This window comes from Balaenoptera acutorostrata, chromosome 9, assembly GCF_949987535.1.
Source record: "Balaenoptera acutorostrata chromosome 9, mBalAcu1.1, whole genome shotgun sequence".
Taxonomy (NCBI): Eukaryota; Metazoa; Chordata; class Mammalia; order Artiodactyla; family Balaenopteridae; genus Balaenoptera; species Balaenoptera acutorostrata.
In genome coordinates, this window is record NC_080072.1 from 88,611,974 (window position 1) to 88,634,205 (window position 22,232).

Consider the following 22,232-nt stretch of genomic DNA (forward strand, 5'->3'; position numbering starts at 1 on the left):
GGGGTGGGAAGAAGAGAAAAGCTAATTGATGTAGGGTAATTTAAAAATAAGTGACAGGGACTGCCCTGTTGGTGCAGTGATTGGGAATCTGCCTGCCAATGCAGGGGACACGGGTTCAAGCCCTGGTCCGGGAAGATCCCACATGCCGCGGAGCAACTAAGTGCGTGAGCCACAACTGCTGAGCCTGCGCTCTAGAGCCCACAAGCCACAACTACTGAGCCCTCGTGCCACAACTACTGAAGCCCATGCACCTAGAGCCCATGCTCCTCAACAAGAGAAGCCACTGCAATAAGCCCACATACCGCAATGAAGAGTAGCCCCCGCTCGCCACAACTAGAGAAAGCCCACGCGCAGCCACAAAGACCCAATACAGCCCAAAAAATAAATAAATAAGTAACAAAGAGGCATGAACAGAAATGCAAAACAGTTGAGAAAAGGGGAACTGTATTGGAGTGTGGTTTGTAAATAAGAGGCTCCAGAGTAATGTGGGTTTACGGAAAATTGAAAAGGAGAGAAAAAGAGATATAGGAAGTGTTACTGGGGTATATCAAAGGGAATTTATTAACAATTTTAGACGACAGCCAAGTAAATTATTAGAATTCCTTAAAAAAAAAATGTGTGCTTGGGAGTCAGACTGAGTATCAAACACTCAGTTTGCTATTTATTTGCTGAGTGAGCTTAGGCAGGTAGCTTAAACTCAGTTCAATTTTAATTTTCTCATCTGTAAAATGGGAAAATGGGAATAATACCTTACATGGAAGCTGTGGGAATTAAAACATAAAGTGCCTTACCAAATTATAGCTATCCTGCCTTTCAAGTAATCAATACAAAATATACATGAATAAGTAATATAAAAATTGTGTTGATAACTAAAACACATTTAAATTTAATCAAGTGGGCATTGTATTATTGTCAAAATTCACCATAAAATTCCTGTAGTTAATAAGTCTCCAAAATAAAAGTGTACTCCTTTGAAAATTTTTTTAGTATAGTAATCACCACACATGTCCTTTTACTATTTTCAGGCAGCAACATTCTAAGAATCCATTGTGTACTAGTTGCTATGTGGAGAGAAAAATGAAACCCTATATTTAAGAAGTTCAGAATACAAATGAGAACACAAGTGAGAACAGTTCTTTTTGCGAAGAAAGCAAATACGTTCTTGTGGATTTAGGCATGAGAAAATGATACCAGGGATGAAAAATATAGTTCAACCTAAGCAGATAAATTTAGTGATCAGAACAAAATGGAATTAATTAGGAAAAACTGTATAAAAGAGATCCTTTACAGAGTAATATATCCTTTTCATGTTGATTATTTTAACAGGGTTTAATACATGTGATTATTCTTCAGCCTTCTGAGTTTAAATTGTTCAGGTAGCCACAAGGTCTGGAAACACAGACAAATATACATAAGCAGTTTACTGATCTTCCATGATTATGTTCAATGTGCTATTCCTCACTAGCAGTTCATAGTTCAATAAGCTGTGCAAATGTGCAATGAACAATGTGCATTAAAGCAACATTCCCATCAGTCCTTGTACATCTATTTACAATGCATTGCCTCAGATGATTTGTGTCTAATTTTCACTGAATAAACTTGCACCTTTAGCATATTCTAGAAGTGATCAAGGGAGCTCAATCTACTAAGAAATAGAATGTTGTCTATGTTTCTAGACTTGGTGATCACCTGTATTTTATTTTTTATAAGATTCACCTACTGTGAGTCTTATAAACATTTTTGCCATTTATATTATGCCAAGAAAATAAAATGAATACTAAAAATGAGATAATGGAAAAACAAAAACAGATTTCTTTTGCTTTCATATAATTCTACACCAAACATTTTGCTGAAATGATTTTAATCTATAGATGAAAGGCTCTTTAAATGATACTCAGAATACATTACAAATTTGATTTTAAAATAGATTTGAGTCTAAAACAGGTCTTACTCACAATGATTCCAATAAATCAAGTGCTCCAGAACTCAATATGGATATGCAACAATTATGTGATGACTTCTTAATTGTCCAAGGGGATAAAGATCTTCTTCAAATATGGAAAAAAATTAAATCATTCTATAGTATTAACCTCTAAGAGTTATTCTCCTTTATAGACTACAATATTATTATCAGTTTCATATACTTTTACTTTATAAAGAACTCCCATAGGAAGAAATTTCTGGAGGTTTTCCCAGATATATACAGCTACATTTTCTGTCGTGCTGTAGAAGAAAAGGAAAGAAGATCAAAAGGCAAATAAACACAACTTCATGTTTAATACTTACAGAGAATAGAAATTCTAGTTTTAAAAGATATTACACTAAAACTTCAGAAATCACACAATAATCAAGTAGAATGTTAAAATCGATTCTTCTTTCTTACTATTTACATAAAGTAAAATAGTCACTCACCTTACAACATCTGCAAAATACGGCACATCCAGATCCAGATTCTTATGATCAAGGGGCTTCATAATTGCCTCCTATAGACAAAACAAAGGAAAAACATCACTAATTCCATTTATGACTCATATTCCAAAGTGTTCTACCTTTGCTTCTAAACCTTACCTTATCATTTAGTCACTAACTCGATACTTGCAAGTACTCGGTGTCTTATAAAACAATCTCAGAAAGTTTAAAGTTGTAAAATAAAGTAAGGCCTAGCTCTCCATAATGACTGGATATCCTCATTACTGAATGCAAAGAGGTAAGAAACCAAAAAATAGAGAATTCACTGGAGCTTTCTCATCACAAGCCATTGTGATTCAGAATTTAGTTTAATACTTCTTGAATTCTGTCCAAAATATTACTAGAAATACTTCTCCCTAACAGTCTCACCTTCAGCACAATGTCACAATTTAATTAGGACAAATATCCAATGAGTACTACATTTATAAAGCAGATTAAGACTGAAATTATGTAAGGAGTTCTGAATTTCTGCTGTAAGGAGTAATTTAAGGATGATCTTGGGCTCTTAGAAGAAAAAATAAAAACATGTAAAGACTATTGCTTCCTAATACTTGTATTAGGAATAGTAAACATAATGTTTTTCTTTGTCAATGGCAAGAATTGTAATTGCCTTATTCTTTGTAAATTTTTACTTTTAGCTATTGTAAAAAATCTAAGCAATCTAAAAAATACAATAAACTAGTGAATATAACAAGAAAGAAACAGACTCTCAGATGAAGAGAACTAGTTGTTACTAGTGGGGAGTGGGAAGGGAGGAGGGGCAGTAAAGGGGTAGGGGATTAAGAGGTACAAACTATTATGTATAAAATAAGCTATAAGGATATATTGTACAACATGGGGAATGTAGCCAATATTTTATAATAACTATAAATGGAGTATAACCTTTAAAAATTGTCAGTCACTATACTGTACACCTGTAAATTATATAATATTGCTCGTCAACTATATTTCAATAAAAAAAGCATTTGTGAAACAATCTAAGTTTCCATATGGTATGGTTCCAAGAAAGGTACATTAATGACAACAATAGCAATCATTTTCTGAACAAAATCAGAATCATATAAAAAAAAGTAAGTCCTAAACCAAACAACTTTTAAAATAAATCAAATGATATCCATATGGATATCAAGAAAATAAATCTTTGTTTAATCTTTGTTTTAACTGAAAATTCCAGTTCAGATCTCAACTTTTCCATTGAAGCCTCTTCTACAGGGCTCCTTCTAATTTGACTCTATATGCCATGATCAGCCACTTTTACTGATATAAAAGTACTAAAGTGTGTGGTGTGTGGTATCCTTCAGGTATGCAAAGATGGGGAAAAAGTGTAGAGAACCTCTCCTTTCGTATTTAACTGTATGCCTGCTTGGGGTGTCTCTTATTTCTCAAGTTGTTGTCTTGTATTTGTGTGTGCACACACGTCTGTGTGTGTGCGTGTATATATATATATTTTTTTATGTCATCAGTAAATGCAAGCACTCTGTCTTTACAGCTTTCCTACAGTACTTTGAGCACAGTACTGTTTGTTCATTCACTCATTCTCCTATTCATTTATTCAAGCAACACTTATTGAGCACTTACTATTCTTTCCCTGCTATAAAAAGTCATGTGAGGGCTTCCCTGGTGGCGCAGTGGTTAAGAATCCGCCTGCCAATGCAGGGGACACGGGTTCAAGCCCTGGTCTGGGAAGATCCCACATGCCGCGGAGCAACTAAGCCCATGCACCACAACTACTGAGCCTGTGCTCTAAAGCCCGCGTGCCACAACTACTGAAGCCCGCACACCCAGAGCCCGTGCTCCGCAACAAAGAGAAGCCACCGCAGTGAGAAGCCCGCACACCACAACAAAGAGTAGCGCCCGCTCGCCGCAACTAGAGAAAGCCTGCGCGCAGCAACAGAGACCCAACACAGCCATAAATAAATAAATAAATTTTTTTAAAAAAAGAAAGTTTAAAAAGTCATGTGAGCACGCTGTGGCTAACAGCTATGTCTCATTCATCATTGGATTCCCAGTACTCAGCTCAAAGACTGATGCAAAGCAGGCATACTTATTGAATATATGGGAGATAAGTAATGTGAAAGAAGTAATGATTATTAATAACAGCATTTTTATGAAACAAATGTCAAATTTTAGAACAAAATAAGGAGCAAAGCTGAAGCAAAATAAACAGGTGAAATGAAGGCATAATAAAAACCAAGGTGGATGGAAGAAAATCTAATCTCAACTTTGCAAAGGACTAACTACATGACCTAGGGCAAGTCAGTTGGTTAACTGTTCAGCATCTCTCAATCTCAATCTATGGAATGAAGAAGTTGGCTTAGATAACCTCTGAGGTCTCTTACAATCCAAGAATTCTGTAATGATATAATCAGTAAGTCTTTCACTGAACAACCTCTTTTTTGTTATCCCTATGATGAACTGCCCCAGTGAGTTTATAATAAAGCTAAAGTGAATAAAACAGGGTAGTACTAAAATCTGTGATCAAAGGTGTAAGGAAAATTCACAGAAGAAATAGAAAGTTTCAAGGAGAAAGCCGTGTCTTGAAAGAAGGGCAGAATTTTTTAAACAGAGAAAATCAGGATACGCCAACAAAAAATACAAGACGAGCACGCTGCATTTATTCCTATCATTGTAAGACAACCATGACTAATTTCCATTAAGTCATCCAAACACCTTTAGAACACTGAGAGAAGTTCCTCCAACTACTACCCCACTCCCTCACCCAACTCCGCTTGCCAGGTCACAGGACCTCTGATGATATTTGGTTGGGGAAGTGAAAAGGGGGCCATCAAATATTATATTCAGAAGACAGCACAAAATAAGCATCCAACATGCCATTACCTCCATATACTCTTTGAGGTCAGTCAAATTCATGACCATTCCTGTAACAGGATCAATCTAAAAAGTAAACAAAGGTGAATATTACTATAACATGCTCTTCATATTTAAACCTCTGGTAAATTATTAAAGGCTGCACAATGTGCAGAAATTGTCCCCACATTGGCCTTCATCCCCGAGACAATCCATCTCAGCATGGAAACACCAAGTACTCTAGGCTTCCTTTTCACTGTAGTGCTCTTCTACCTGCCCACATACAGCACATTAAAGAGGACATTTTGGGAGAGGAAAGGTGTGAAATGGCAGCAGCTCACCATACACAAAGACCAACAATGAAGCAGTACTGATTTGAACAGAATTTTTCAACACAGAATCCATCACGTCGGCTGAAAGAGGGCCCAGCAATGTGCACAAACCACAGAGACATTTTCAGCACGTACCTCTCCATGTACTGTCACCACAACTATGGGGAAGAAAACAAAATACCAAAAAAAAACATGACTTTCAACAGAGTAACATCCAAACACAAGTTACCAACAGAAATTATTAGATCTCACCCCACAAAGCTATATTTTCCCCCAGAACATCTTTTAGTTAAGATCTTTTTATCAACTAAAGCAAGACTCAACCAAGGCAGAGGAACTTAGAGGTGCTTAGCCAAGGCCAAAAAGGGTATAAATTCTGTTTATGATGCACTTGGAAGGAATCTCCACTAGGTAAGATCAAGATGCTGCTTGATCATTGCCTGTAAAAGTAGAAAATATACAGGAAGAAATCCAGCTATACACTGAGCTGGTCCAAGTACCTTTCTGAGCAAGCAAAACTACTACTGGGCCTAAAATTCTTATTCCTTTACTCATGTGAATGTAAACACAGTTTATAGTAATGCTTTGTAAATTAACAAGTACTTATATGAAACTTCTGAAAAATCTTGATGATCAGAGTGCTCTACAAATTAATGACTTCTACGTATTTTTTTCAGCTCCATACAAACACCATTAGGTATTATGTGATAAGTGAGCAAACTGAGAATGAGAGATATCATAGGTCAAGTAAGTTAGGCAGTAACTAAACTAGAAATCCCAGACTTCTGACATCTTTTCTGGTCTTTTTACTCCATCATACCATATACTGTGATGCTCTATGGCTTACACAGCTGTTTTGTGGAGATATCATCTGTATCTCAAATAATCAAGTCCCTTGTCCTTGCATAAATTAATTACTTTCTTGGAACACTACCGTCAAAGTTTTAGACCCAACCTATTTTCCTGCCATACCGCATATCTTGGGCCAATATGCTCCCTTTGTCAGTCATTATTTACTCAATGAATACAATCTAATTTTAACATTGTCCTCAGCAATACCTAATTAGAAGGAAACATGGTGCGAAAAGAATGTCATGTATTCTTAAGACCAAGGAAAACAGTATTTAAGCCATTCATTGTTTTGATCTATAACAGCAGACAACTGCATAGTAAAACTTAAGATACATCCAACTAAGGCAACAGATCTTTTCATTTTGAACTTCCATTTAATTTCTCATTCAAGGCTCAAAGCATTCATGTTCTGTCCATAAGGTTTCTTACTCATTTAGACTGTATATGCTGAACACTCTTTCATCATTACCTAAAGTGCTAAAATTTCACCAGTTTTTCTCTCACCTTTATAATTGTGCCCATGGCCATTTGGGTTGTTGCATTTCCCAAACAGTTTCAAGTTTTCCTCATTACTCAGAGATTTGCTGACCAAAAAAAAAAAAACAAAAGTAAACATGATACATGTTCAGATACCTTCTCTGTTCCCTACACTTATTGTTTGCTCTAGCCTTTGAAAAACTTCACAACTTACTATTCTTTAGTTCATCAAATGGAGAGTCATAAATCAATTTGATTTCATTACTCAATTTTATGTCAGGAACCAGTGTATGCCCCCTAATTAGACTACTATACCACACAAATTAGCTTAAATAAATTCAACATCCTTGTTCCACAGCAAGACTTCAACAACTGATCTGCTCAAGGCCCTTCCATTTTTCAACTCAACATTTACTGAGTACCTACTACATACTGGGCATGGGCTGAATGAAGCAAGGGCACACGGTGATTAAAAAAAAAAAAAGACGCTTATCCCCAAGTGGCTTAAAATCTCATTCCCCTGAAAAATAATTACATGACCTAGTACATCTTCTCTTTAAAATCTTGCTTTATTATCCCTCAACTATTGCCTACTGATAACTTCAATCCATTCAGGGGTATTCAAGTCAGGTTAAATTTTAAAATTACAATACTCAGCCGTTGTTCCAGGCAGAGATCCATTTTCGTAATGTATTTTTATACCTATACCTGTCCAATCAACTGTGCATCTTCAATGAGGCCTTACCACTCTCATATGTTTGTGCTTCCTATTAAATAACCCCTTTCTTTTTGAGACTCTATTACTTTCCTTTCTCCTGCTCATCTACTTCTTACATTTAGAGTATTACAGTTCACAAAGCTTTTGCACAAAATTATCTCACTGTACTCTCCACAAAATTGGCCAGTTTGTACACTCCAGATAGAAAACTGTTACAGGTCTTGATCACTGCTGCATCCCTGTTACCTAGCACAAGACCTGACAACAAATACCTGTCCAGTGAATAAATGGACAGGTGAATCCTGCTAGGTAGAAATTATCCTCATTTTGCAGACGAGGAAACAGATGCTCAGAGAGTGGAGCTTGCTAATGAGTGGCAAAACCCTGCTCAAAATCAACTCTTCAGTGCGATGAAGCAGTCTGAGTACTCCGGGCTCAGATCCCAACTCTGCTGCTTGTTCTCAGGAAAGTGAACATCTGGGTTCATTTTCTCTTCGGTATAAAGTGGACAAAACTCGCCTTGCTGTAACTAGATTAGCTATGGGTAGCTAACATGTACTGAGTGTTTACGATGTGCCTGGCACTGTGTAACCTGCGCGAGTTCAACACCTTTCAACGTCACATCGATCCCCGGGGGGCTGGTCGCCGCCGGTCGCCGCTGTTATGACGTCATCAACGAAGCCTGGCGGCCGCAGGACTACACCACGCCCCCCGCCCGCTCATCAGCGGGCACCCGTGCCCCTCCCGCACCCGGGACCCAGCTCCGGGGCTCGAAGGTCCTGCCCCCGCCACTGGTACTCTAGGCACACCCCACCTGTGGAGCCGATGGGTCGCGCTGAAGGAGACCAGGCGGGACACTCGCGCCCGCCGGCCAGGGCCCGAAGCCGCCGCGCTCATGGTTTTGCAGGCCCGCGGCCAGGCAGAGAAAGGGGGCGCCTCCGTCCGCGGCTGCGCAGTGCGGACGACGCCCGGCAGAAGTGCTCTCTGCTTCACCCTGCGACTGGGCTCCCTCTGCCGGCCTGGAGGCCGTAACAGGCGTTCCTTGCTATCTCAATCTCTTGGGAGAGCGAGCGCTGAGAGAGCTGGGACCGCCTTAGAGCGGTCAAATGAGGTGGGTGGGGTCTTAGTGTCCATTTTTATGTCTGCTCAATGAGGCCCCTCCCACTCCCTTCTAGAAAGCCCTGGGTTGTAGAAACTTCCAGTCGCTGCTTACTCTGCGACTAGTCCCAGGGCCAACCTACTTATAGCTTAAAGGGAGCAGAAATTTGAGTGCACGTGTGGGACCACGTGGCTTTCAAAAATGATACTACCTTTGGACTATTTGTAAAGATTCTTACAAAGGGAAACTCTCGAGCTGTCCTTATCATCCATATGCATGCATGGAGCCGTTTATCACTCTGGGTTGCCGCAGTGTAAACACATGCACCCATGAACACACACACATTAGCTATTCTCTGCCCAATGTAGACACCTCCAGAGTGAAAGGATCTTGTTTCCTCGCCATCTACTCATAAGCAGTGGCCAAACTACTTATAGTTCCCAGTACGCACCAGTGCATTTCTCGCCTACATTCATTCTTTCATTAATTACTGAATACCTACTGTGGCTGGCACTGTTCCAGGCACTGGAAAGGAGGAATAAAATCATGGGCGTGGTGGAAGTATAAGCCCCATGATGGTTCCTCCCAGATGTCTCCTGTCTCCAGCTATATATGGTGTTTGTTGTGCATTAAATTATTAATGTGTAGCAAACTTGCTCACGTTTTCAAATATTTTTCTCCTTTCCCCCATTGGGCTGTAATGAAAGAACTTTAAATAATTATAAACCAGAGATTTTTGAGATAGAAACTCAAAATCTAGTTCAGTCCTCTCACTTTACAGATAAGAAAACACAGACCCAGATAAGTGAATTATTTACCCAGGATCACTTATAAACAATGTTTCCCAGGCATTGACTGCATCAGAGATAAATACTATAACCATCAATGGTTACACAAACACTTCACTTGTTCCCAATTCAGTTTAAAGAATCAAAATAAAATAAAAGGTAAAAGGTAGAATTTCTGAGAAATTGCTTTAGTTATTTGCTTTAGTAAAATATGTCACTGCATTTGCAGAGTTCTTGCTCTATTTTATTAAAGCTAATTCTATGTAAAGGTACTCACCAAATTCACCCTCAGTCATCCTGTTATGCATTGAATTGTGTCCCCTCCAAAGTTAAATGTGTTGAAGTCCCAACCCCCAGTACCTCAGAATATGGCTTTATTTGGAAATAGTGACTTTCCAGATGTAATTAAGATAAGGTCACTAGGATGCACCCTAATCCCTTTTCCCCTCACTTGTGCACCACATAGTTCCTTTCCTTGAGTCTCTGGACACTGTCCAGTGATGAGTTGGACTTAGGGAAAGGAAGAGGCTCTGCCTAGGCTTTGAGCCTCAGTCATATGCTCATTCAATTTCCAGAACTTTCTGCATTGGATTACCAGGCATATACACCTAGATTATAAAATGTTGTTGATCATTTCTTGTCTTCTCCTTCAAGAACCGTATAGATGGCAGGGCCAAGGCAGAATTCAGGTGTCCTTGGGTCAAAATCTTATTTTTATACTGCTAAACTTTATATGTTTGAGCTTCACTCTCTGTGTAGTAGGATGGAGTAAAGGTTTATAAACAGAAGAAGGACATGATCAGATAGACCTATGTACCTCCCAGATTTCCACTGGAGTCTTCTTCACCTTTCAGATCCAAATAAGATCTGGATCAAATTTCCATGTCTTATCTGGGGGAGTACAATGCCTTTTTGAAGACTTCTGTGAAATACCAAGGGATTTATGTTCTTATGGTTACCTCAGCCTCTAAGCTCCCACATCTGCTATATTAGTTCTGTTTAGGCATCTTCTATTCTGTACCTATTGCTATTGCTCTGTATCTCACCAACCCAGACACAAAACTTAGAACTTTTATTTTATTGCCACAATGCAAACCCCGACATGTAGCATTTGTATGTATGGAACCCTTTGCTAAGGTGAATAGGGTTTGTGATGTTTATAATAACTCTCAAGGAAAACTGAGAAGAAACTGACTATGTTGGCCCAGGACTGTGCAGTGAGGCTAATGAGTTCACACTGCCCCAAACTACATGTTTGGGGGGCTTCTCCAGCACCATTCAACATGCACATGGAGCATGTACAGTTTAACTGGCCTGGACTTGGAGTATAACTGAAGGAAAAGGGAACACGGTATTTTGACGTGTGGTTTAAGTGACAGATCTAGGCTGATTTGGGCTGTTGGTAAAAACTAACGGGGTTTAGACATGAAAAGATTATATGATCTCTAGTGCCACCTGTTGCCCAACTAAATGAAGAACTACCAACTTTTTTTTTTTTAACATTTTTATTGGAGTATAATTGCTTTACAATCGTGTGTTAGTTTCTGCTTTCTAACAAAGTGAATCAGTTATACATATACATATGTTCCCGTATCTCTTCCCTCTTGCGTCTCCCTCCCTCCCACCCTCCCTATCCCACCCCTCTAGGTGGTCACAAAGCACCGAGCTGATCTCCCGGTGCTATGCGGCTGCTTCCCACTAGCTATCTATTTTAAGTTTGGTAGTGTATATATGTCCATGCCACTCTCTCCCTTTGTCACAGCTTACCCTTCCCCCTCCCCATATCCTCAAGTCCATTCTCTAGTAGGTCTGTGTCTTTATTCCCGTCTTGCCCCTAGGTTCTTCATGACCTTTTTTTTTTTTCTTAGATTCCATATATATGTGTTAGCATACGGTATTTGTTTTTCTCTTTCTGACTTACTTCACTCTGTATGACAGACTCTAGGTCCATCCACCTCACTACAAATAACTCAATTTCGTTTCTTTTTATGGCTGAGTAATATTCCATTGTATATATGTGCCACATCTTCTTTATCCATTCATCTGTTGATGGGCATTTAGGTTGCTTCCATGTCCTGGCTATTGTAAATAGAGCTGCAATGAACATTTTGGTACATGACTCTTTTTGAATTATGGTTTTCTCAGGGGATATGCCCAGTAGTGGGATTGCTGGGTCATATGGTAAGAACTACCAACTTTTCATCGTTCTCTGAAGAACTAGACACCTGGAGATTAGGGGGGAAATGCCTGATTTTAACAACATCCCTCAAAACAACAGCCTCCCAAGGCTGAGCTGGGGGCAGGGTAGGAGGTGGTACTGGGTGGTTCAACTGCAGTGGCATCTGCTCTGGACAGCAGAGAAATAGCCAGTTTAGAAGGAGCCTCCAAGCATGACATCCTCTGTGAGTACCTTAGGACCAGTAGCAACAGGCAGGCTGTAATGGAAAAAACAAGGGGTTTTTCAGACCTATATTCATATTCTACTAGCTATAGTTATCTGTATTTCTTCTCCCAAGCGAGGGAACCTCTGTCATATATTTATAAGATATATCCAGTAAATATAAATTTAAAACTCTCTTCAAAAGGTTGTATCGGGCTTCCCTGGTGGCACAGTGGTTGAGAGTCTGCCTGCTAATGCAGGGGACACGGGTTCGAGCCCTGGTCTGGGAGGATCCCACGTGCCGCGGAGCGGCTGGGCCCGTGAGCCACAGCTGCTGAGCCTGCGCGTCTGGAGCCTGTGCCCCGCAACGGGAGGGGCCGTGGTAGTGAAGGGCCCGCGCACCGCGATGAAGAGCGGTCCCCGCGCCGCGATGAGGAGTGGCCCCCGCTTGCCGCAACTGGAGAAAGCCCTCGCAAGAACCGAAGACCCAACACAGCCAAAAATAAATAATAAATAAATAAATAAAGTAGCTATTAAAAAAAAAAAAAAAAAAGCTTAAAAAAAAAAAAAAAAAAAGGTTGTATCAACACTTGCTTAATGTTTTCAAGGAAGATCCCTAAGAAAATATAAACCATAATTATCTCATGAATTCCATTTTTAATAGAAATTTTAAAACCAGATGTCTATGGTTTGGAAGGTAAGGTGCACCTTTGCTCTCTCTTTTGTACAGAGCATATTCATTTAAAACCGAGTTCCCAGACCTTGTGGATGTTCCATCAGATGGTCACGAAGGTGCCATGGAACCCGTAAGGCAATTGCACAGGCACCTCTGCTCGGCCCAGTTCTTCAAAGTTCTTGGCATCCAAGACTAGGAGGAAATTTCTTTCATTCTAGAAAAGGAAAGCCAATACTGAAAATTCTCTTATTTTTTTTCTATAAAAAAATCTGTCTGTTTCCTCCAGTGGGCTGTAAAATTTCTAAGACAGAGACTACATATTACTCATCTTCATGTCCACCCCCAGCAACTAGCACAGTGCCTTGCCTATTCATTCACTAAATGTTTGCAGAATGTTGAACTGAACAGAAAAGGAAATTACAGCTGAAGAAGTTCATATCTAGAGTAAAGAATAAGTTCTTTATATCAATCACCTTCATAGGATCTCTTTGGGTTTAAGGATCTTTTTACCTGCCCCTTTTCAATCTCCTAAGAGACATAAAAATTCTTCTAAAATGAAATGCCTCCATTTTGTGTTACTTTGGAGCTGTTCAAAATGTAGCATTGCAAGGCAGACTGAGATTTGCCCTGGTCTAATTACAGGAGTGGCAAGTACCTGGCATGAGGACCAAGTCCTCCTAAGCCCATGGCAGGCATTACTAATTGATCACAGCACTTTCCTCACCTAAACCTTAAAAAGCCTCAGAATCCAACACCCCAGTAATAATTGATCAAAGCTGGTACTCAAAGTGAACCTACTGCCACAAGACTGCCCTAGACAAGAAGTTATATATTGACATTATTGGGACTTCCCTGGTGGTCCAGTGGTTAAGACTCCGTGCTCCCAGTGCAGGGGGCCCAGGTTCGATCCCTGGTCAGGCAACTAAGAGCCCGCATGCCGCAACTAAAGATCCCATGTGCTGCAACTAAGACCCAGTGCAGCCAAATAAATATTAAAAAAAAAAAAAGATGTCAACATTTTTGAGATACTAGGTCAGGGCCTATCACATTAGATTTCTGGATCACTCAATTTATTTTATTTTATTTTTTAGTTTTTTTTTTTAATATTTATTTATTTATTTATTTTGGCTGCACCGGGTCTTCGCTGCGGCATGCGGACTCTTTAGTTGTGGCATGCATGCGGGATCTAGTTCCCCGACCAGGGATGGAACCCGGGTCCCCTGCATTGGGAGCACGGAGTCTTACCCACTGGACCACAAGGGAAGTCCCTTGGGTCACTCAATTTAAATTGGCAGCACAGATGGTGGTATGAAACATTAGACTAGAATTCAGAAGTTTGGGATTTAAATACTGGCTTTACCACTATGAGATCTGATGCAAGTCTCTTTCAACTTCCTTAAGTTACAAATTCTACGTGTAAAATGGTACCCCACAAAGTTGTTTTGATGACTAAATAAGATAATATGTATGAAAGAGGTTTGTAAATTCCTATGCAAATGTAAATTATTATTATGGTTCTAAAATAGAACTTTAAAACAGTAATAAAGTACTGATTATGATAAAAGGGTACCCAAATAATAAGGAGAGGAAGAAAAGGGAGAAGGTGCCAAATTGGAATCAAAATAAACCATCAACAGCATCACTAAATATAACCCTCAAAAGGCCCAGTGCTATTTCTCTTTCTGACGAGTGACGGAAATACATTTACCTGGTTGGGAGTGATCACCACAGAAAGAATAACCCCACCGTCTTCTTCATTGGTTCCTGGTACTGGAACAAAAACAGGTTCTGAGGGATAAAAGCCATCTTCTCTCCAAACCTGTAAGTCCCCAGAAAAGTATTTGATAAAAGACTGGTTATGAGCTAGAAGCGTTCTATAGTGATTGTCAGTCCCAGCATGAATTTGGCTGTCAATGCAATGGTCCAACAGTAGAAGAATCAGGCTTACTGAGTTAAATATAGGAGAGGGAGCTTTTGCAGCTACAGATTCCATCATCATCAAACACAACTGGTGTAATTATAGTTTCCCATCAACCTGAAATAGAGGTGTCCCATGATTTCTCTCAAAATACTATCAAGCATAGAATTATTTCTCTGGGCTTGTGGTTCATTTAGATTCCCTAGAGGGAACATACCCCTAATCTATGTGATTCCATGGTTCTCAGATTTAATAAAAGTAAGTGGCTGAGCTGCTTAAATATTAAAAAATCTCAAGACCTACCTTAAAAAAAAAACAGAAATTAATTCAAAGGGCAGAATAGGTTTTTTAAGAGTTCAGAAAAGGAAAGAGAATTTCATTACCGTCAGTGTCTTGTTCACCACGTCAACCTTGATCAGAGAATCGCCCACCAAATGCCGAAAGCCACAGCCATAGAAGAACTGATACTTTTTGCCACTGAATTGGCCATAGTTGATCTGGGGAAATTCAACGCCTCCTTCCTCTTCTAGGTCCTCAGGATATAGATTTTCATAAGAACACCAAATCTAAATCAGGGCACAAAAGGATTTGTAGTGATTGCTTAATTCTTACTTTCTTCAGTGTAGGTCAGCGTGGGGCTATCACCCTATAAGAGTTTGTGACAGGGCTTGAAAACTGAGGTTCTATGTCATTTTTTAATATTGTTCCTCTTTTCATCATGTGTATGAACATATAAAAGATTATCTGGTTTTGTGACTAAGCTGTCAAATGGCATAGGAGGTAGAAGTGGGCTTTTATTCTACTAAAGCTGAGACATTGTTAGCTACACAATGATATGTAAGTGCAAATTATCTAAAAGGTGGGGATGGTCAATTCCTATCTCAAATACTTAGACATTCCACAACCATTAGAAAGTTTCATATATTTGTTTCAAAACACAAAAGGGATAGGTAAATACACTGCTCACTCCCACCCAGAATTCTGTGGCTCTTTTGCAAGCCACGCTCCATGACCTTACCCTGCTCAGCTGAATGTTATAAAACTTACTGGGCACCAAACATTGTGGAGAACAGCCACACTACATAGCCACACTACTTTACTAGTGAATGAAGAAACACTACTGAGGATCAAAGTCTTAGTCTAATGTCCATTCATAGCATACCTTTCCATCAGCCTGTTTCACAGCACTGGCTGAAGAATAGGACAACGGGCTGAGGTTCTCTCCCTCAGGGGCATTCAAACTGACACGTAAGGGCAAAACAAACCTTCGAGGAAAAGATCTGGCTACTGAATTATAGACCTGTTCAGGAGAGAGAAATAAACTGTTGAGAAAATTGTCATTCATAGAATAACAGCATGTCCCAATAACTGAGATCCAGTCAATATTATTGGCATTTCTAAGTTTGCATAAATGATCATTTTCACTCATTCATTTACTCAGCAAATATCAGTTGAGTACCTACAATAGGCCAAGCTCTGTTTTAGACACTGAGAATACAACAGTGAACAAAACAGTCTCTGGCCTTATATTCTAGTGGAGAAAGAATGATAATAGATATGAAATATATGTTACTTAAGTAGTGTCAAATAAATAAATGATTATATAGCTCAAAGTCAGATAGTGATAACTGCCAATAAGAAACACACTGAAGGGTGAGGGACTAGAGAGTAAAATGGGTGCTTCCTTCCTCAGGTTTGGTCCAGGAAGAACTCTGTGTGGAAATGGGCTAACTTAGCAGGCCTGGGTTGCTCAAACCCTGCATATTCTCAGGAAAGGCCCGTTTTCATGACTGGTCCTTGGCCCGCACCTGGGAACGGAGCTCTTTGAATATTCAGTCTGATAAGAGTATGTTCGCATGCCTGAGGCCTTGAGGCATACTGTACTAATTTGTTCTTATAGTTTATGCTAACAACGTGATTCATAATGAACACCTGCCTTCTCTATGGGGCTCTAGAACTTCAGTAATTGAGGTTACTCATGTAGGGGCTATATATGTTATGTGTTGATCCCCAACAAACACCCTGGACCACCAGCTTGGTGGGCTTCCCTGGCAGGCAACATTTCGCACATGTTGTCACGAGTTGCTGGAGGAATCAAGCATATCCTGGGAGAGGGCTCTTGAAAGCACGCACCTGGTTTCCTCCAGACTTCATCCCATGTACCTTTCTTTTTTTCTGATTATTCTGGGACCCATAAGCCCTCCTAGTGAATCATTAAAACAAAGAGTGGTTTTGGGGATCCCCCCAACACAGCATCTCTGCAGAGATGATGCTTAAGCAGGAGATCCTAATAAAATAAGTGTATTTTTTATGACAGTAAGAATGGTTTAAGCACATCTTCCTCTCTTGAAATATTGTAAGATGGGGAACAAACTATGCCATTTTCTCCATATACCTAGCCCATATTATCTCCATAACATGCAGAAATGTTTTTACTAAGTAAAGACTTAGTGCTATTTTTAACCTTTGTAAACAATTAGCTTTTAAAATTTTATTTTTAAATTTATTTAAACATTTTTGTCTTTTGCAAAACCATAGGGGAACAAAAAGAGAGTGCCAATAATGGTTAGTTAGGCAATATGGATCAACTGTTTCCCTGAGAACAGATAGAAAAACTGGACAAAATGTTTAAAACAGCTATTTGAAGGCGCTGGTGAGCTAAAAAAGGCAATGAAGAACAACGGGGCATCGATTTGGAAGGAGAAGGAAACCCACAAAAACTACATATTGGGGGCAAATTTTCCACTAAGGACCTCAGCTGCTTTTAAGAACAGGCAGCTGAAAGGCTGAGAAAATATAAAAGAATTTTTTATTAAACGTTTTAATTTTGAGATATATATTGCAGACCCACAAGCAGCTGTAAGAAATAATACAGAAAAACAAACAATTGATTTTAAAATGGGCAAAGGACTAGACTAGACATTTCACCAAGATATACAAATAGCCAATAAGTACATGAAAAGATGCTCAACATTATTAGTCATTAGGGAAATGCAAATCAAAATACAAAAAGATAATACTTCACACTCATTAGGATGGCTATCATAAAACAAAAAACAAAACAAAACAACAAAACAAACAAACAAAAAAACCCCAGAAAACAACAAGTGTTTGTGAGAATGTGAAGAAAGTGGAACCCTTGTGCATTGCTGGTGGGAATGTAAAATGGTGCATCTGCTGTTAAAAACAAGTTGGCGGTTCCTCAAAGAGTTAGATATAATAGAATTATCATATGATCCAGCAATTCCACTTCTAGGTATATGCCAAAAAAGAATTGAAAACAAGGACTCAAACAGATACTTGTACACCAGTGTTCATAACAGCATTATTCATAATAGCCAAAAGCTGAAAACAACCCAAATGTCCCCCAACAGATGAATAAACAAAAGGTAGTATATACATACAAGGAATATTATTAAATCTTTAAAAGGAATGAGATTCTGATACATGTTACAACATGGATAACGCATGAAAAGATTATGCTAAATGAAATAAGCCAGACACAAAAGAAAAAATCTTGTATGATTCTACTTATATGAGGTACCTAGAATAGGCAAATTCATAGAAACAGAAAGTAGAATAAGGGCTACCAAGAGCTGGGGAGAGGGAGGAGATAGGGAGCTGTTATTTAATGGGTACAGAGTTTCTGTCTGGGATGATGAAAAAGTTCTGGAAATGAATAGTGATGTTGGTTGCACAACATCATTAATGTATTTAATGTCACTGAATTATACACCTAAAAATAGTTAAAATAGTAACTTTTGTGTTATGTATATTTTACCACATTAAGAAAAACAAACAATGCAGAGAGATCCCATGTATCCTTCATCCAGTCTCACCAATGATGACCTCTTACATAACTACACTACAATGGGGAAACTTACATGGATATAATCCACCAACATTATTCAGATTTCACCAATTTAACACACATTCATTTGTGTTTGTATGTGTGTGTGTGTGTGTGTGTTTAGTTTTATGCAATTTTATGACATGTAAATTCATATGATCACCACCATACTCAAGGTACAGAACAGTTCCATCACCACAAGGATCCTTCATGTTACCCTTTTATAAGGATATTGCCATACCAACTCCCCCATCACTTGGCCCTAATGAGAAGAGATTTTGATAGTTTTGAGGAGCTAGAGAAATAAAAGTTGTAGTTCAAAGTCTCCAAGAAGGGGAAGCATTGATAAACCTCTAGCTCTTTGGGTCAGGATCCCTTAGGCTGTATCCTAGAAGTAAAAATAAACAAAAATAGTCCAGCTTTTGCAGCGACTGTATCACATTTCAAATTTTCTCAATCCCTATAACTAGATTAAGAATATCTTCAGTTGATAATGTACTCTAGCCATCTGCCAGAAGCAAATGAAAATCTTCCCTAGAGGAAGATAACAGAGTCTCAAAATATCCCTCCTACAATTTTTCAAACACAGTATTCTGTATAGAATAAAAATTAGTCAGCACATGAGACGACAAGAGAGCACGATTTAAAAAACAACAACAACAAGATAAACAACAGATGATAGAAACAGAACCACAAGTGATCCAGATAATAGAGTTAACAGACTTTAACTATTCTGAGTATGTTGGAGGAAATTATTTTAAATTGGGATTGTAGCAGAGAACTAAAATTATAAAAGAGAAAGGAATCAAAATTCTAGAACTGAAAAATGCAATGAGTTTAGGAAATAGTGCCTAGGTTTAACAGCAGAATATACACAGCTGAAGAAGAATGTTTGAACTGTAAGATAGATAAGAAGAAAATATCCAAAGCAAGATACTTAGACCAAAGGATAGAAGATACTAAAAAGAACATAAGCAACAGAGGGATAGAGTGAAAAGGGGTAGCATATGTGTACTGTAATCCCAGAAAGAAAAGAGAGAAAAGACTTACCAGATACAATATTTGAAGAAATAATAGGTGAAATTTTTCAAAACTAATGAAAGACATCAAACCATTGATTCAAGAATCTTTAAGGAAAAAAAAAGTAAAAATAAATCAAAAGGAACTCATACTAAAAAATATCATAGTACTAACTACAGAAAACCAAAGAGAAAATCTTTGGGGGGTGGTGGTTCAACTTCAAAGGAGCAAAGCTTTAGACTGACAGCTGATTTCTTAAGAGAAATCAGAAGACAATGAAATGATATCTTTAAAGTGTCAAAAGAAAATAACAACCTAGATTCTTTATCCAGTGGAAACATCCTTCAAGAAAGAAGGTAAAATAAAGACATTTTTCTGACAAGCAAAAACAGAGATTTCATCACCAGCATATCTGAACTAAAGAAAATACTAAAAGACGTTCTTCAGTCAGAAAGAAAATGATTCCACATGGATGCTCAGAGTAATATATTGTGTTAAATCAAGGATGCATATTGTAATCTCTCAAATAATCACTAAAAGAATGTATAACTATGAAGCTAATGGTCAGAGGGTGGAGTGATGTTTGGGGGAGCGGAGGTGGAAATGAAATAATAAAATATACTCAACTAATGTAGAGAAGGCAAGAAAGGAGAGAAAACAAGAACTAGTGAGACAAATAGGAAGCAAATAGTCAGATGGCATATTTAAACCTCAAAATATTAATGACTGGTTTAACTAAATGCCCCAATCAAAAGTCAAGAATTAGCACAATGGATTTTCTAAGTATATGTTGCTTACATGGTACATATTTAGAAAGATTAAAAGTAAAAGGATGGGAAAGTTATAGCATGCAAACATCATGGCAAAAAGCATTACTTAGAGATAAATATTCAATAAACCAGGAAGGTAAAACAATTCTAAATTTGTATGCACACAGAGCACCAACATATGTAAATTTTAAATTAGCATAACTATGAGGAGAAACAGAAAAATCTATACTCCAAGCAAAAGATTTTAATATACATTTCATGTTATATGTTAACTGATAGAGATCAATAAGAATAAAGAAGATTTGAATAATATTATTTAAAAATATGACCTAATCAACATATATAAAACACTACATCCAAAATTCATTATTTTAAATGCACATAAAACATTTTTCAAAATAATCTTTTGCTGGGCCATAAAGCAAATCTCAATAAATTTCATAAACTTCAAATCATACAGTAAAATTAAGCTAGAAATCAATGGGAAAAATAACTAGAAAGATTTCCATTTGTCTGAAAGTTTAAAAACAATTTTCAAAGAATAAATCTCAGTGAAAGTTAGAAAATACTTTAACTGAATAGTAATAAAACATATCAAAACTTGTGGGATGCTCTGCTAGACAGAGATTTATCATCCCAAAGGTATATATGTTGAGGAGGGAAAGGTAGAAAAATAACAAACTAAGGTTTTATATCCTTAGTTAGAAAAGGAACACATTAAGCACAAAGAAAGTAGAAAAGGAAATGAAAATAATAGCATAAATTGATGAAACTGAAAACAAACACACATTAAAGAATATCAACTAAGCCAAAAAGTTGGTCTTTTGAAAAGTCCTCATTAAATTGATGAGAGCCTAAAGGAACAAAAAAGACAGCAAAAATAACCATATAAGGGATAAAAACAGGGGCTATCAATTAACCCAACCTACATTTTTTTAAAACATAGAATATCATGAATAACATTAGATCAACAAATTTGAAATTTTAGATGGCATTAATAAATTTCTTAGAAAAAGACTATTCACCAAATCTGACACAATAAGAAATAGAGAATCAGAATAACCCTATACTATTAAAGAAACGTAATTTATAATTTAAGATCTACCTATAAAGAAACTTACGGGCCCAGATGACCTTACTGTTGAATTATTCCAAACATTTAAGAAATAATGCCAATCTTATACTTTTCATGCAGAGAATAGAAAAGAGAACAATTTCCTACTCACTGTATGAGGTTAGCAAAACTTTAATAACAAAACCTAACAAGGGGGCTTCCCTGGGGCGCAGTGGTTAAGAATCCGCCTGCCAATGCAGGGGACATGGGTTTGAGCCCTGGTCCAAGAGTATCCCACATGCCGCAGAGCAACTAAGCCTGTGCACCACAACTACTGAGCCTGTTCTCTAGAGCCTGTGAACCACAACTAATGAAGCCCGCATGCCACAACTACTGAAGCCCGAGCGCCTGGAGCCTGTGCTCCGCAACAAGAGAAGCCACTGCAATGAGAAGCCCGTGCACCGCAACGAAGAGTAGCCCCTGCTTGCCACAACTAGAGAAAGCCTGCACGCAGCAACGAAGACCCAACGCAGCCAAAAATTATAATTAATTAATTAATTAAATCCATTTTAAAAAACTAACAAGGACATTATAAGAAAGAAAAATTACAGGCCAATCTTAATCATGAAATTGATGCCAAAAAATGCTAAATAAGATATTAGCAGAGAAAATCCAGAAATATATTAAAAATACAGTGTGACCAACTGGGATTTACTTCAGGAATAGAAGGTTAGTTTAACATTCAAAAATCAATCAATGGCTATTATAAACGTTTTAAAATCAATCAGTGTATCTCACCACATTTGTAGAAGAAAGGATAAGTCATGTCATTATCTCAACAGTGCAAAAAAAACATTTGATAAAATCCAACATCCACTCATGAGAAAAATTATTATTAGTAAACAAGCAGGTGTACATCAGCATCATAGTGCATGATATGCTCCCTTTGTCTCTCCCTTCAGTCTACAACCAATAACATAAAGTTAACTCAAGAAAGGTTCATCTGCCCAACACACTGGAA

The 22,232-nt window shown here is 38.0% G+C and overlaps 2 protein-coding genes across 9 annotated transcripts in view; both read right to left on the bottom strand.

The window, feature by feature from the left end:
* Nucleotides 1–691: 691 nt before the first annotated feature.
* PTS (6-pyruvoyltetrahydropterin synthase) lies at nucleotides 692–8,622 on the bottom strand. The gene is made up of 6 exons (XM_007182405.2): nucleotides 8,471–8,622; nucleotides 6,966–7,045; nucleotides 5,745–5,767; nucleotides 5,308–5,364; nucleotides 2,413–2,483; nucleotides 692–2,223 (listed from the first exon to the last, which is right to left on the bottom strand). The coding sequence occupies exons 1-6, from the start codon at nucleotides 8,551–8,553 to the stop codon at nucleotides 2,100–2,102; spliced, it is 438 nt and encodes a 145-aa protein (XP_007182467.1). The 5' UTR covers nucleotides 8,554–8,622; the 3' UTR covers nucleotides 692–2,099.
* Nucleotides 8,623–11,177: 2,555 nt separating this feature from the next.
* The window catches only part of BCO2 (beta-carotene oxygenase 2), a 479,892-nt gene continuing 468,837 nt past the window's right edge, over nucleotides 11,178–22,232 (bottom strand). For all 8 annotated transcript variants that reach the window (XM_057553026.1, XM_057553030.1, XM_057553029.1 and 5 more), the window contains 5 exons: nucleotides 15,680–15,817; nucleotides 14,901–15,083; nucleotides 14,308–14,418; nucleotides 12,685–12,813; nucleotides 11,178–11,978 (listed from right to left, as the gene is read on the bottom strand). In XM_057553026.1, the coding sequence (XP_057409009.1) occupies nucleotides 12,700–12,813; nucleotides 14,308–14,418; nucleotides 14,901–15,083; nucleotides 15,680–15,817 (546 nt within the window). In that variant the 3' untranslated portion in view covers nucleotides 11,178–11,978; nucleotides 12,685–12,699. The remainder of the gene's footprint in view (nucleotides 11,979–12,684; nucleotides 12,814–14,307; nucleotides 14,419–14,900; nucleotides 15,084–15,679; nucleotides 15,818–22,232) is intronic.